Source organism: Megachile rotundata, chromosome 6 (genome assembly GCF_050947335.1).
Source record: "Megachile rotundata isolate GNS110a chromosome 6, iyMegRotu1, whole genome shotgun sequence".
Lineage (NCBI taxonomy): Eukaryota > Metazoa > Arthropoda > Insecta > Hymenoptera > Megachilidae > Megachile > Megachile rotundata.
This window is the reverse complement of record NC_134988.1, coordinates 15,731,431-15,746,992: the sequence shown is the minus strand read 5'-3', so window position 1 is coordinate 15,746,992 and position 15,562 is coordinate 15,731,431. Positions and strand designations below refer to the sequence as shown.

Below are 15,562 nucleotides of genomic sequence, written 5' to 3'. Positions count from 1 at the left end.
CAAACGAATATGGAACAACGTTGCTGGGAAATTTTTCATATTATCTTGCAATAAAAACGAAGTATAAGATAATCTAGCGAAACTCGAAGCGTGATTCGCGTGAAATACATAGGGTAACATTATCCCATTTTATTCTTGTTGGCATAAACCTTGATTTCTACTTCGATTCTTTTCTTACAAGACCGTCGTATGAACCGTAATTAGTCTGATATTATAAATAGCTGTTACACATGCAACGTAAGCAACGTACTTTGGCATTTCCATAGACAGGTGATCATGTACGTGGGTTTGATATGTTTACAAGGAATCTCCAGAAACTACGTCAATAGAAAGAATGAAGGAATAACGGTTTGCTTGGGAACATCTGTATAAAGCCTTCAATTCTAATGCATTCGTTGTTATCCGTTACGTAATCTTTACGTCTCAAACATAGTCGAACACCATGGAAAACTTGGTGAATTAGAAAGAAGATTTTTGTTATTTTTCTGTAATATCGTTTATGTTAAAGTTGCAAGATATGAAAGTAGTTTCAGACAGAAATATGCAGGTATAGAATCAGCTAGAGAAGAAATATGTGAAGCAGGATCGACCGCCAGGTAGAGCATCAGGACACCTTGGATCAATATGTTCAAGAGAGACCGAAACAACGGTGATTCAGTTGGAACAACAAGGAAGGAGCTCAACACCTACACGAAAGTTTGCCCAATGAATGGCGCCGTTGTATCCTTCGGTGGGGTGAACATTTTTTCCTTTCTCTTAAACAAAAATTATTAGCACACCCAAATTGCTACTTCCACGAACACAAAATTACAATCAAACGAAACCCTGATATAAACCTTCGTATGAAAACGGTTTCATCCCCGTACAGGATATTTGCGCTTCCTCGAACAACAATGGATATATCATTTCCATCCATGATTGTAAATTTACGGAGCAAACAAAATATCCGCCTGGGAGATTCAAAGCAAACACGCCATACGTTTTCTTGTTATTTCGATAATTAAACCAAACGCTATTTCAACAATGTGACCGAAACATGAAGCCGATTTTTGTATGGTTGTTTGCATGTTGTTATGAATAACATTATAAAAGCAATGGAAAAAGTGAATGAACAAAATGTCACCTAGGTCGTGTGCGTAAAAAGCTCGGCTGTCGCGCTTGCGCCGACGTTTGTACGAGCTTGTACAAGGGAAACCGGAACGACGTAAGAGTATAGATTGCCAATGCTAGCGGAGCTTGGATTCAGTCCTCCAGCGAACTTCATCGAGGACTTGTTGATCCCGGGAACAGACAAGACAGATCCTTCTGGTCCTATCGAAACACCGGCCAACTGTTAGGGTGACTAGGAATCTCGTAAGTTACTCTGCAACTTCTATGTCAACGATTGCAAAATTTTCGAAAACTCTTATGCTACCTAGATGTATTTTATGATCGGATTATATCATTTCTTGGTACTTTATATGTGAGGATTTGTCTTTCATAGAGATACATTTAAGATTCAAAGTTAAGGGTGGAAGACATATTTCCTTCGGGACTCTTAAATTTTATAAGAATTTCATTTTTAATCTTGTGTGGTCTAAAGTATCGTTGGTGAGATACTCCAGTAATAGTTTTTTCACGAAAAATGAAATTATCGCTGTCTCGGCACTTTAGGGTTTGGACCCGGGCCAAATGCATCTAAAAGACTACAGTTTGAGAATAATTAAAATCCGACAACAGAGGGAAAGAAAATTCTAAATACCCTTGATGTTGCAATTAAGCGAGTTAACAAGTGGAAAATTTTATTTGCAACTTGTCGCAGTACGAACTACCCTTTTCATTGGTTGTGACTTCGAATGATTAATGTTTAATAAAATTGCTGATTAAATTTTTTGGATTAAAGTCATGATAGCGAATCGTCCTAAAATTTCAGAGGTTCAAGAAACAAGCAAAGATGCACACGTGTTTAGCAGTAACCATCGTCCTCGCGATCACGATGCACTTCGGGGTCGAAGGATGGGGTGGTTTGTTCAACCGTTTTAGCCCGGAAATGCTATCGAACCTCGGCTACGGAAGTCACGGCGATTACATGGGCAAAGCGGGACTGTACCAGGTAGGTAAAACTTGACCCAAGCCGTAATTTCTTAGACACGTACGCAAAAATAGCTGGTTGCAATTTAGCCGCAGTACAGCCGGCACACGATCGATAACGTTATTCCCGCGTAACTGTATCCACTTACGTGCCTGCCGCTTGCAAACAATCCTCGCGAGAGAAGTGTCATTAAATTTGCTTCGCCGTTGGCTGCGAATCAAATGAGAACTCGTTAAACGATCTCTCGAGTTTTCTATGCAAATATAAACAGGAAGGGTTCGCGGTCCGAAGCTGTTGACCCGAATGCGTCCGGGGGTTGTGCATAATTCATTCGCGACACGTAAATCATTCGTACGGCTGTCCGTTAAGGGTCAATTTGCGACAAGCTAAGAAACGACCTGCTCCACTTTTCTTTCCGCCACGCAACATTTCATTCGCGTGTTCGGGAATTCTCTAACTTCCGTTTCGATTCAAGCGACCATTATCCGCCGGTTACGGAAACTCTTATGGGGATTCGTTGGAAGACGTCGTACCTTGCTACGAGAGAAGGTGCACGGCTAATGAACACTGTTGTCCTGGCTCTATCTGCGTGAACGTTGATGGAGGTAATTTTCGTTTGTTCTTTTGTACTTGAGCTTTTATAGGAAAATGTCGCTGTGATATTCGAAAGTTAGACGTAAACCGAGTATTATCGCTACTGAAGTCTTCCTATAATGACGATGCAAAACCCGTCATTCGATATAATTCCACAGCACGCCTAGTTTGCATGGAGTACACGATGAATCGTATTAAAACGGCACATCAAATGTCAATTTACTTTCTTATAGCTATGGGTCACTGCGTTTTCGACCTGGGGCAGAAACAGGGAGAATTATGCAGGAACGATAATGATTGCGAAACTGGACTGATGTGCGCTGAGATTGCTGGGAGCGAGACACGATCCTGTCAACCACCGATGACTTCTAATAAGTTGTATAGTAAGTATCAAAACACTCAATGGATAAATAACATTTTTATGGATAAACTTTTATATTATTTGTGCTATCTGTGTGTTATCCCTTTACAAGAACTTTAATTCAAAAAACTGTTCTTGGTTTTATCTAACTTTTAAGTAATAGTAATGTCGGCATAGTTTATGACATATCATGGTGGATCTCTTGGTACCACCAGGTCTTATATTTACAACCTTGAGGAAATCGTTTGCAAATGGATAAAGTAGAAGGAAATAAGGGATATTGGTATATAACTAGTCTTCGATGAGCAATTAAGAAATTGTGTTAACCATAAGGGTAAATGTAAGGGTAATCGATAAAGGTCAACTGGAAAACGATTACGTCAGAGAGATAAACTCTTACGTAAAACGTTGGCTCATAAGTTTTAAATATCCTGGATCAAGATACGAAGGACGTAATTTATACCGCAAGAAAAAAGCATGCTATGCCCTTTTATTATTTAAGATCATTTCGTACTTTGAAAATTGCCTGCCTGTCTGACGATAAAAGAGAGTTACATTTTTTATGACACAAGCACTTTATTGCTTCATGTGTTCGAATCAGTCTACAACTATAAAGTGACTTAAATAAAAAATCCAGCTATAATTACATCGGCATAAAATTCGTTTTACAGACGAGGAATGTAACATGTCTGGGGAATGCGATATCACTCGAGGTTTGTGCTGCCAGCTTCAGAGGCGTCACCGACAAACGCCAAGAAAGGTACACAAATTGGATAAGGTTTTTAAAAAAATGACGGCTTTACATTCATTTTGATTCTCTTAGGTTTGTGCATACTTCAAAGACCCTCTTGTGTGTATCGGCCCAGTAGCGATGGACCAGATGAAGTCCGTCGTGCAGTACACTTCCGGTGAGAAACGTATCACCGGACAGGGAAATCGAATTTTTAAACGAGTTCCTTTCGCCTAAGAATTTCACACCACTGAGAACGGAAGGAGTGTCTACATAAAATCAAATTCTGCTCCTCGATATTGAAAGAGAAATAAGTCTTTCGAAATTCTTCTGGTTCCTGATTCTCCCGTGCCACGGTGTTTCATAGTTTTCATCATGGCGGACGTGGTGGGAGAATCGGGAAACAAACGCGCCTTCCAAATCGTTTTTCTTTAAATATTACGACTGACAAACACATATCATAATCATAAGGTAACGTATCAAGGTTTATTAACGAACAGCGTGTACAGGGTATTTCGAGAAGAAAAAATTAAGCGTTTCCTTCTTTTCATTCCTTGAACGTTGTTTTCGGGTGGAGAATTAGAGTTTTACAAATTGAATAGGAATTGAATAAATAGAACATAGACGACGATAGCGGTAGAAACGATAGTGTCTCTATTTCTCACGAACGTAAACGATAATTAATAAATACGATTAGAGTGTTTAGTTTGTTAGCTCAATAGTTCTTTTGTATTATATTTAAAGAAATGACTGAAAGAGTGGGTTTTTCGCCCTGTACACGAACTTTTCCTGAATTTATTCTTAAGACTTCTCAGCACCGTCTTTAGATACACCAGGCCCGGACTCGGGGACTTGATTTCTCGAAAATTTGTAAGAATTAATTATATTAAATAAAATGCTTTTTTAAACGATTAAAGTGCGAATAAGTAGAAATTGGAAATCCTATTCTGGCGATCCTACAGGCCTGGGCCTTGTAATCCTAAAGACGGCTCTGCTTCTCGAATTATTCGAACGCACACAGAATATGCTTTCTCATTCTGTTTCTTGAAGAAACGTTAAACATTCTTGTTATCAGTGGTAGTGGAAAGAAGTTTAGAACGACATTATTTCCATCGTATGGTCAATGTTTCATCTGAATTTAATCGGAATAAAAAGTTTAAACAAGCTTCGTCGGTGTCTAACAAAACTTCTATGCATCATCGAGTCGTGACGATTTGAAAGTATTTTAATTACGTATCATGACACTCTGCTTGTCGTAGCGTATATTCCAAAAGATAATTGAAAGTATACGTGTGTACGTAGACATATTAAGTAGGAAATGGTTTCTTTTCGAACGTGAGAATCGCACAATTGAACGCTTATCACGGAAATCGCTCTATCGGGTTCGATTATTAAAGCGATATCGTTAATTATAATGTAATTAAAAGAATCATTCTCTGTGTGGGAATCGTTACGTTAAATGTTAATTAGAAAAAATTACGTGAACGATCATAAAGATGAAACACACGAACAAAAATAATGTTCTAATCATAATCACGAGGAACGACGGTCGTTAATTAATTAATGACTGTCGTCGAAACATTTTTCGATGCGTAAAGTACCTGCTGCGAGAATTTGGACGACAAACCTCGTTTCTATGCCACTGATGCTAGTCAACGAGAGTCCAAAGCACACAAAATAAAGAGAATAATATATTTCTAGTTACACGTTATTAATATTATTACTTCCAAAGTTGACCTGTTTATCTTGTAAGAGAAACTCGTAACATATCATGGGAATGCCTAATCTATTAAGGGAGTTTTAAATGTGACATGTTACTACAGGATATATCTAACTGAAATTATATTTTTATCTTCGATCGATATGTATACTTAAATACTATATATACACATATTTACATATAGTATTCATATATTTTCCGGATGCGTATATCTCTATAAAAACTAATGTTACTACCCTCTGATGCGTCGTGCGTGCGTCATGTCACAAGGGTTCACACGATCTTTGCTTCAAAACTTTTGCATTTATTTATTAGAAAAGTTCGATTGTATTGTCACTTTCAATCCCTGCCCTTTTGTATTAACATTTTCGTCTCGGATTATTTATTATGGTATTTATTTATAGTCCTAAAATTACAATTCTTGAAAATAAGGAGACGAGAATGAGGCAATGAACTGAAACTAATACATATCATAGGATAATAAATACATTTCCTGAACATTTGGAAAACATTTTTCCATTTATTGTTTAAACGTGCGACTCATTAGGGGACTACAGCCGTTTCCGGCTCGAGTCTAAAGTACCTCTGTCAGATGAATTAATTCCAACATAATTATTATATATGTGTATAACTACGTATATGTAATGTTCAAAATTATACTACAGAGTTGAAGATAGTTTAATGTGAAATAAATTGTGATGCATACAAAACAGTTAAATCTGCTTCTTATTTTATAACTTTTCCCAAGTCCTATACTTTCAAAATCCCAAACTCATAAGTCTCAAACTCGGGCTTCGAAATTCTACAATTGGAAAGTGTATAAGTGATCTCTTTATTAAACAGACATTCTTAAAATTCCCTCCTCGTACTTCGCAATGCCTTACTGACCTCAATCCGTGGAACAGAAAGTGCAGTCATATACTATATGTACATATAGTACCATGTGCTAAGTGCACTCAGCTGCAACTTTGACTTCCCTAGGGAAAATGGCGGTCAAGAGTAGGGACACATTATGCCTAATTCACAGGAATCGATAAATAATAAAATCTCAAATAAATTCTTATTTTTAAAAGCAAGATTTTATAACAAAATGTCAGGTATTACTGTAAAATAATTAATAGAAAAGTTGAAAGTACTTTGGAAGCCTTTACGCGCTCTTTCTGAGAAGAGTACCCTGACACCCGCTAGCGGTGAGCGGTGGTATTAGAACATAAGATCGCATATAAAATATCCTGTGATCCCAATAGAATTAAAATAGTATCATTACAATGTAACATAATAAACTACTAGAGCTCCTAAAAAATATATACCGACTTACAGAAAAGCTATCATTCTTAATATTACCTAATCTGCATTATCGACATCGTCCAAAACGTCATTTCTACTACCTTCATCTAGCGCTTTCAGAACGGTAATGTCAAGAACTACATCAGGTACGATTGACGTTGATCGAAAAGCAAATGCGGGTAACCAACGTCACAAACGGGTTAAATTTTTGTAAAGTATAGGGTTATAATAATAAAAAAGGTTGTCAGTACTGGTAAATACTGTCAAGTCGAGAATAACTTCAACGTATTGTATCTGTTTGACAGAAGAGAGGGGAATGTGTTATTCTCCGCGAATGCGAACGGTTTGTGTTAATAGTGTGTCTAAATGATCGTGCCGTTTGATGGGAAATAGTGAACGGAAAAATTTCAAGATTGCAGTTCGTCGGACGATACTGCGCTTGAAAATAACCGGTAACGGATAGTACAAAATGAAGCCTTTAATCGAATTCGAGGAATGTTTACGAGACACGCCAAAATTTCGGTGAGAGTCGGTTAAACTTTCTGTTCTGACACTACTTGTTTAGTCTTACGTGCTCTACTCCGTTGTACCATACATAGAACGATGAATAATTTGCCCAATGCATTGCATTAACATTCAATTGATCGTTGAGAATAAAGGACAGATTACAAATGCTCGTTTTTTTATAGATCCTGTATCGAGGAGGCAGAGGCAAACGTTGATCTACTCGAACAAAAGTTAGACAAGGTATTACTGCTTCGTGAAAAAACGTAACATTTTCTAAATACGTGATATTGCAGCAATATGAGAGAGTTTTTGTTATCTGCTGTTACCCTTCACTAATTTCTTATGCATAAATTAAAATAACTACAAATACTGAAATATAACTTTGTTCTTTAAATTTTTATAATTTCGTATGTTTATAGTTGTATAATACATTATTTGAGTTTTGTAAATAATTTGTTGTGTTCCTAGAATAATGTCAGTACTGTGATTTTTATGTACTGTGATATGTTAAAACATAATTATTTGCAGGTGTTAAAAAACTGTAGCCAAATGATTGACACTGGAAAGCTTTTTCTAGGACAGCAAAGGTACGTTGTAACATATGTAATAGATTATGTGTAATTTCTAGAACAATAGAGCCTACTGTGACAAATTGGAGTTATGTCATAATTGAAGGAGAGAGAGAAATTTAAGTGGAACTAAAAAAGGCATTTAATTTGATTGAATAATGTTTGTAGTTTAAAAGGTATTGATTATTTTAAATGAATTGTATTTAATAATGAAATGGAAGAGGGAGATTCCAAGCAATAGAGAAGAGTCAGGAAACACATGAATTACAGCTCTGTTGGGAATGAGTCATTCATATGGTACTTAGCTTAATACAATGAAGACTGATATGCTTGAAACTCTTGCTGTTCAAGGATTATTCATTTTGCATTAATTTCCTATATTATGTCACAATAAAGAGTGTTTAAAAAAACAAGCAGTATTTTTACATTTATTGCACTGTATATACATAATAAATTATTGTGTAAAATATTTTTCTAATAAATTTTTAATTTAAAAAATACTTTGAATAATACATTGTGTGATAAAAAAAGGTATATTTGATTTCTAAAAATAACATTGTACACATCTTCTTTATAGCCAATTTGCTAATAGTCTTTGGGAGTTATCTCTGTACTTCAACGATGATTCAGAGATAATGGCATTACTGAACAAGTTAATCCATGCTTTAAAGGAAATGAATAAGTTTCATACTATTTTATTAGATCAAGCATCTAGAACTGTAATTAAAGATCTTAATTCCTTCATTAAAAGGTAAGATTAATTAAAATTTTCATGTGTGATATAAATATTTTATGTATTTTTAATTTGAAGGTTTATGCATATATGTAACATTGATATTATTTTAACAGTGATATTAGGAGGGTGAAAGAATCTCGTCACTACTTTGAAAAGATTTCTGCAGATTTAGACATAGCATTGAATAGAAATTCTCAAGTTCCAAAATCTAGACCTACAGAATATGAGGAAACATCTAATATCCTGTCAGCCACACGATCTTGTTTCCGACACACTGCATTGGACTACATTCATTCATTAACAATGATACAGGCACGAAAACGGCATGAAATTTTGGGTACTCTACTTAATTACATGAATGCATGTATTACTTATTATCATCAAGGCAGTGATCTTGCGCAAGATTTGGATCCATTTTTAAAGGATCTTGGAGAGAATTTAATTAAAATGAGAACTGACTCCATTAAGCTTGAGAAGGAAATGGAAAATAGGCATATTTATGTTACAAATAGAGACCTAATACCTTCTCCGGTACCTGGCAATCCTAGAATGGAAGGGTATCTCTTTAAACGCACCAGTAATGCGTTTAAAACATGGAATAGAAGGTGGTTCTGTTTAAGGGATCACCAATTAGTATACAGAAAAAGAACTGGCGACAGTGATTTTACAATTATGGAAGAAGATCTTCGTCTTTGCACTGTAAAACCAGTGGTTGACTGTGATAGAAGGAATTGTTTTGAAGTATTAAGTCCTACCAAGTCAGTATTCAATGTGTACTAGTGAATTTTAATAAGGTTGCACTATCTTAACATACATATTATGCAATTTACAGAAGTCACATATTACAAGCTGATAGCGAAGAAGCATACTTAGCATGGGTAACTGCCATGCAGCAAGCAATCGGTGCTGCCATTCAAAGAGGCATGGGTGCTGGTACCATAATTAGTATACGAGATTCACAATCACAGCATGTCAGAGGGTCAAGCAGACCTAACTCAAAACCTAAATCAAGGTATCAAGAGTACTTCCTGTAACCATGAACAAATAAATATTGTTAAATATATTATAATAATTGATCTTTTTCTCAATATAGAGTCTGGGAACAAATTTTGAAGATCCCTGGAAATGATTCGTGTTGTGATTGTGGTGGTGCTAATCCAAGATGGGCCAGTATCAATCTTGGAATCACACTTTGCATAGGTAAATTTGGTTTTATAACCTAAAAACTCTTGCACAATATTTTTAAAGAATTTCTCAAGTTCCTCTTTTCTATAGAATGCTCTGGAGTGCACAGAAGCTTAGGTGTTCACTATAGCAAAGTGCGATCTCTAACATTAGACGACTGGGAGCCAGAGATATTAAAAGTAATGGCTGAGCTTGGAAATACTGTGGTTAATAACGTCTACGAGGCTCTGCCAATTCCTTCAAATATTATTAGAGCTACACCAAAATGCAATGGGTAAGTATCATCGCAAAAAAAGAATATACGGATGCCAACTATCTTCAGAGATATAATTACAAACATCTGATTGAGTCCTTTTCTATTCATAGTAACATACGCGAAGCCTGGATAAGAGCTAAGTATGTGGACCGCAAATTCGTGAAACCCTTAAGTAACATAATTTCTAGCGGGCAACACGCGAGTCGTGACAAAATGCACTTTCGCAAGTGGAGTGTGCGCAAATTACGTCGTCGACCACGAAGTTGCGACAAAATTGATAGTATTAATCGTAACAAAACAACGACACTATCTTCCGTGAAAGAAGGTCATCATTCGACGAGTTCGGATGACAGCAAGCATACGTCAATTGAAAGTTTAAGTTCCGTTGATAAGGCGAAGAAAACAGAAAGAAGTTCCTTAAGCTCGGATGATAGTACAAACATAGATCTGAAGAATGACTCGACCCTGTACGGGAAGATATTGGTACGGCCTCCAATGGAATTGAACAAAAGCAACTCCGATTCTAAAATTTCCGATAGCAATACAGAATCAAATATGGAGAACGAGCATAAGCTTCAGATTCCTGAGGTGCAAGACAATACAATAGCCACGAGCGACTCGGATAATAACTTGTCGATGAAAAGCGAAGTGTCCTTAAGCACAGAGATATCCGATACGAAGGATACGTCGGAGAACAAAGACGTTGGAACGGAGAAACAGTGTACAGAAAAGATGGAGTTCGACGTGCTGATGTTCGGATGCGATTTACCAAAGCCAACGATCGATAATAGCTTAGAATTAAGTTCAGATCAGGACTCGACTGCCGGTGAAGATGAGGAGTTCACGGACGAAGAAGACATAGAGAATTTACATCCTGAGATGCTACTTTATAAAGCCGCTGCGGCGCATAATCTTCCTGTCATGTGTGCAGCTTTAGCGGCAGGTGCTGACAAATCGTGGACGAATGTTAATGATAGAGGTCGTAATGCGCTGCATCAAGCGATTATAAGCGTAAGTATAAAAGATGGCTGGAACTTACTGTTGATATTCAATATAACTTTTTAAGGTAACTTATTATTCGGGTGCAGGGTTCTGTAATGTCTTGCGAATATCTTATTCTGAACGGAGCACGTATAAACTGTCAGGATGCCGATGGAAAAACGCCATTGTATTTGGCTACGGAACTAGGTATTTACTGATTATTGCAATATTTATATTTTTTTAAGTTTTGGATTCAGTATTTTTTTATGAAATTACAGGCCATACTGCCCAAGTATGTTTACTTTTAAAACATCGCGCCGACCAACACATTCAGGATGAAAGTGGTGTTAAACCTTTGTCGATAGCCGTGAAGGAAGCTAATGCAGATATTGTTACATTGTAAGCATGAAATAGATTATTAAGGTGCTTTTAAGGGAAAATTTGGGAACAGTTTATTTTATCACTAGCCCCTTTTTTACCTGTAGAGTCTGGATTACCCAACTAACCTTGTATGCTTTTAGTATTACGGATATCGTTAATATTTGTTTCAGATTACGTCTAGGTCTCTTAAACGAAGAAATGAAGGATTCAGAGATTGGAATTAGCGGTGATGAGACATTCAACGACGTAGTCCGCGATTTTAGCCAGTTAGCTTGCTCTCATCCAGAGCGGTTGCAACGAAGAAATGAAAGTAACCACGCGTCGCAACCGCCTGAATGAGGTTTAAGGGCATGCAAGATTTATTTGCAAAATCTCAGAAGCAGGCTGCAACATCGAGAGAAGATGAGGAATGGTACATCGAAAATGTCGTCTTTCAGTTCCTTGCAGGGTAATAGAGTTGATTACGAATAACTGGGTAAGTATACAAAGGATAAAGAGAAAGCTTTATGATCGAACAGAGAGACAAATGTTATTATGAAAGTTGCATCTTTCTACGCTTTGATCTCTGCGCGAAGTTTATTGAAATTTTATTAGCGTTTTGTATTTCTACTTAAAAATGAAAATGCTAAGGAATTTTCGTGTGTTTTGCTAAACTGAAAAGTCATTATATTTTGCTTACTCGAAATTACGCTCTGGTTTTCCTCTTGACATTTACAAAAGACGAGATATTAAAAAAAGAAAACTGTCTTCGAACACTTTACTCGTGTGCTTTATACACTCGCATATTGCATACTGTAAACGTAACTTGGAATTTTTAAGCCGTTTTGCGAACACGCATAGCAAAGTATAAATTTATATTACCAGATATTTGTATATCGTTTATGTGATATTGCAAACGTGACAAAGTAGTTTTTAACTCTGTTGTATCGAGAAAGGTTTTACCAATAGCCGACACGTTTTCGACATACATAACATGGTCTAGCAAGATGTCTTCGAAGCAACAATTTTATACATGTATCTGTTTTTATATATTTAATATTACCAGTAGTGTATATACAACTGGCACTAAGATAACTCTTTTTTTCCGTTAGTTAACTGTAGTAATCTGATGCTATGTAATTAGTATCGAACCGATCGAATTAGAACGTTATAGATACGTACATATAATTATGTAGTTTGTCTAGAAAAGTTACACGTACGAATAGCTATAAACTACACCAGTTTAAATTAATAGAAAAAAACCTAAAAAAATATGATTCAGTGTAGTTCAGTATAACGTATACCGATTGATATGATTCGTGTAACGAATTTGTTGCCAAAAATTGAAACCGTTTGTACCTAAAGCATATACGTATATCAGAATACTATTCGATGTTGATTCTTGAATGAATTTTATTTCCGAGAATCGTTTAGAATTTATGATACATAATACAGTGATCTTTGTGTATGTAGAATTCTGTTAGACATTCAATTTGATAACTTTCTTCGCTGTACTGCATTTATGGACAATCTTTCTTTCCGTGATTTATACAACGAATAACACTGGTGTACTGAGCATGCTTGTATTCTTTAAGGAAAATAGACATCTAGGGGAAAGGAATTTTAACACTCGCCAATATTTGAGAATATAGCTTTCTTGAAATATTTTCGTATAAGCAATAAAAACTTCACTAGTTAACTTTTATAGATGAGTGGTTTGTACTTCACGTCGCCATTTTCCCTAGAGAAGACTCCCATGCTTGATACTGTACACTCGGGTGCATTTACTTCAGGCAAGAAAAACTAGGAGGAGAAGTTCAATCAGATTGCTCCTAAATTTTCTCTAGAATATTGACAAATTGAAAGTTTGAAATTTCGGAACTTTGGAACTTCGAAAATATACAAACTTAGCAATTTGGGATTCAAATATTTGGGAACGTAGAATTTCAGAACTTGGAGTATAAAAACTTACAGGGTTTGGAAATGCGGGAATTTAGAAGTTTGAACATTTGCAAAATTTATCTAGCTGAAAATTTGGAAATTTGAAAACTTGACTTAAAACTGAAGGAGATTGAATACTCCTCCTCTAACTTATTCTTAGCCGAAAGAACTATGTTGCACCCGACTATACCCGTGAATATGCTTCCTTTCGCGAACACTTTAGTACGATAACTGCGTTAAACAGTATTTATGAAATAATATAGCATAATGCATGATTCGTTTTTTAGCCTACTCGAGAAACGACGTATTAATCATTGTTACGAATATTTTTCATTGTTTATGTGGTAGGATGGCTTTACCGATAGTTACGATTTAAGGTACAAAATTCTCTGTGAACTTCGTTTCAACGAGATTTTTACGAGAAACCGATTAAGGGTATGATTTTCGAATTGATATATATTTTTTTATTCGATGTACATGCCATAGTTTGTCGTTCGAATCTGGTATTCGATTCTTTTTTTAAGAATTTTCTTTTAATTAAGCAACATGACGATGACGTAAGCATAACTATTATAATAATTAGATACTCATTGTTGCGTAAGTTGATTAATGACAAAACTCGTCTTCGATTAACTTTTAAATGGTATGTTACTTTCCTTTATACTCGAACACTTTATACGATGTAAAGTATCTTTAGAATTATCTTGTTATTTCCGAAATTTCTTTATTAATCAGTTTTCTTCTTCCTCGCGAGAATACTTGAAATTTTCAATCAAGATATCGATGTCTAGTACTTGTATTTTGTACTTATATTTTTTTACATATGTTTTATATAGTACGTATAATTAAAAAAAGCAAAATCTATCAAATTGAAGTCAAGGAAATACACGCACGTCTTCCACAACGCAAATATTCGCTTTTGTAAGAATCAAAAAATTCGTTTATATACAATATGATTTTTTCAATTGTATAATACAATATTCTCTACGTTGTTACGTTTTGTCGGTTTGTTTAAAAATATTGCCAGTTACTGCCTAACTGTGAAATGTTGTTAACAAGAATTCAGTATACATATGTATGTCTATAAACGAGTTGAACAAATAGAATCGTTTCACTGTTACGCGCGATTGCAACAAAAATTGTAAACAAACTAATTAATGTATCATACTGTACACAAAGTTTACGTCATAAAACAGCGATTATGCAAATATTCGTGTGTTCTTTCATTAACCCTTTTATCCTCCAAATTCTTTAAATTCTCAAATCTTGTACAACGTACAAGAACATGAATGACAATAACTCAAACGTGTTCCAACAATTTCTAAATTCCATTCGACAAAAACAAAAGTTGGACGCAAAATATTTTGCGCAACAATTTGTTTGTTGCGTAGAAGTAATTGTACGACGCAATTTATGAAGTACAAATCGATAAATCGTTATTTATCTAACGAAACGTACGTACGTATATGCATCGTATACGCACGATTTACGCGTTAGGTTACGTAAATTAATCCAAACGGGTCAATACCCTATCGCTATACACTTATCAGTGTGTACGTATGTGTGCATAGAAATGTACAAACAAATTTACTATTAATTTTTCTGTGTATCACATGAATGCTCCAATTTGCGTTTCTAGCATTTGTTTACAATTTGTATGATCGATTCTGTGCTGATAGAAGCCTCTAGAACATTTCTTATACATTTCTTGTAACTTTGAAAATAATCTGATTTATTTCAATTTTGTTAATCATGCCCAAATCTCGGTCGTTAAATTTGTATTCTTGCAATAAATTTTAGTTATCAATTACATCATATATTGTACATCTTTAAATTTTTATTTATTTTGCAAATTTAAAATTAATCGTAACCCAGTTAAAAAATCAAGAACACTAATCCTTGACGCACCCCTGTTACTAAACAACCTATCCAATCCTAACAGCCCCAGTGAGTTATAGTCTGCGATTAATTAGTCTTTGAGTGGTGTCAAAAGAACGATTATTCGTCGTAGCATTCACGTGCTTCATACTTCACAGTGTGGTAATCTATTGGCGATTAATCAGTGAAACGTTCCGAGCGTGCAGGGGAAATTGTGATCATAGCGCAGTAGCTTTCCGACAGATCGATTGGTTTGAAAGCGTGAAAAAGTTCGATGGATGTCGATCACTGATCGTGGATTGGCTCGATGACGATAACAGTGATAAGAACAGACGCTGTTCCATTGGTTAATCGTGTCTTCTCTTTGACTGATAAAAATATTGTTT

General features: G+C 35.6%; 2 protein-coding genes across 2 annotated transcripts; both read left to right on the top strand.

Moving 5' to 3' along the window:
- The first annotated feature begins 1,196 nt into the window (after positions 1–1,196).
- spab (space blanket) lies at positions 1,197–6,194 on the top strand. The gene is made up of 6 exons (XM_003704334.3): positions 1,197–1,353; positions 1,913–2,092; positions 2,547–2,676; positions 2,899–3,048; positions 3,698–3,786; positions 3,850–6,194. Exons 2-6 carry the CDS (start codon positions 1,934–1,936, stop codon positions 3,991–3,993), a joined length of 672 nt encoding a protein of 223 aa, XP_003704382.1. The 5' UTR covers positions 1,197–1,353; positions 1,913–1,933; the 3' UTR covers positions 3,994–6,194.
- A 718-nt stretch (positions 6,195–6,912) lies between these two features.
- Positions 6,913–14,508, top strand: CenB1A (Centaurin beta 1A). The gene is made up of 12 exons (XM_003704201.3): positions 6,913–7,285; positions 7,453–7,510; positions 7,799–7,857; positions 8,417–8,590; positions 8,689–9,333; positions 9,408–9,587; positions 9,669–9,775; positions 9,851–10,034; positions 10,127–11,027; positions 11,105–11,204; positions 11,276–11,396; positions 11,549–14,508. The coding sequence occupies exons 1-12, from the start codon at positions 7,233–7,235 to the stop codon at positions 11,715–11,717; spliced, it is 2,751 nt and encodes a 916-aa protein (XP_003704249.1). The 5' UTR covers positions 6,913–7,232; the 3' UTR covers positions 11,718–14,508.
- Positions 14,509–15,562: the final 1,054 nt, after the last annotated feature.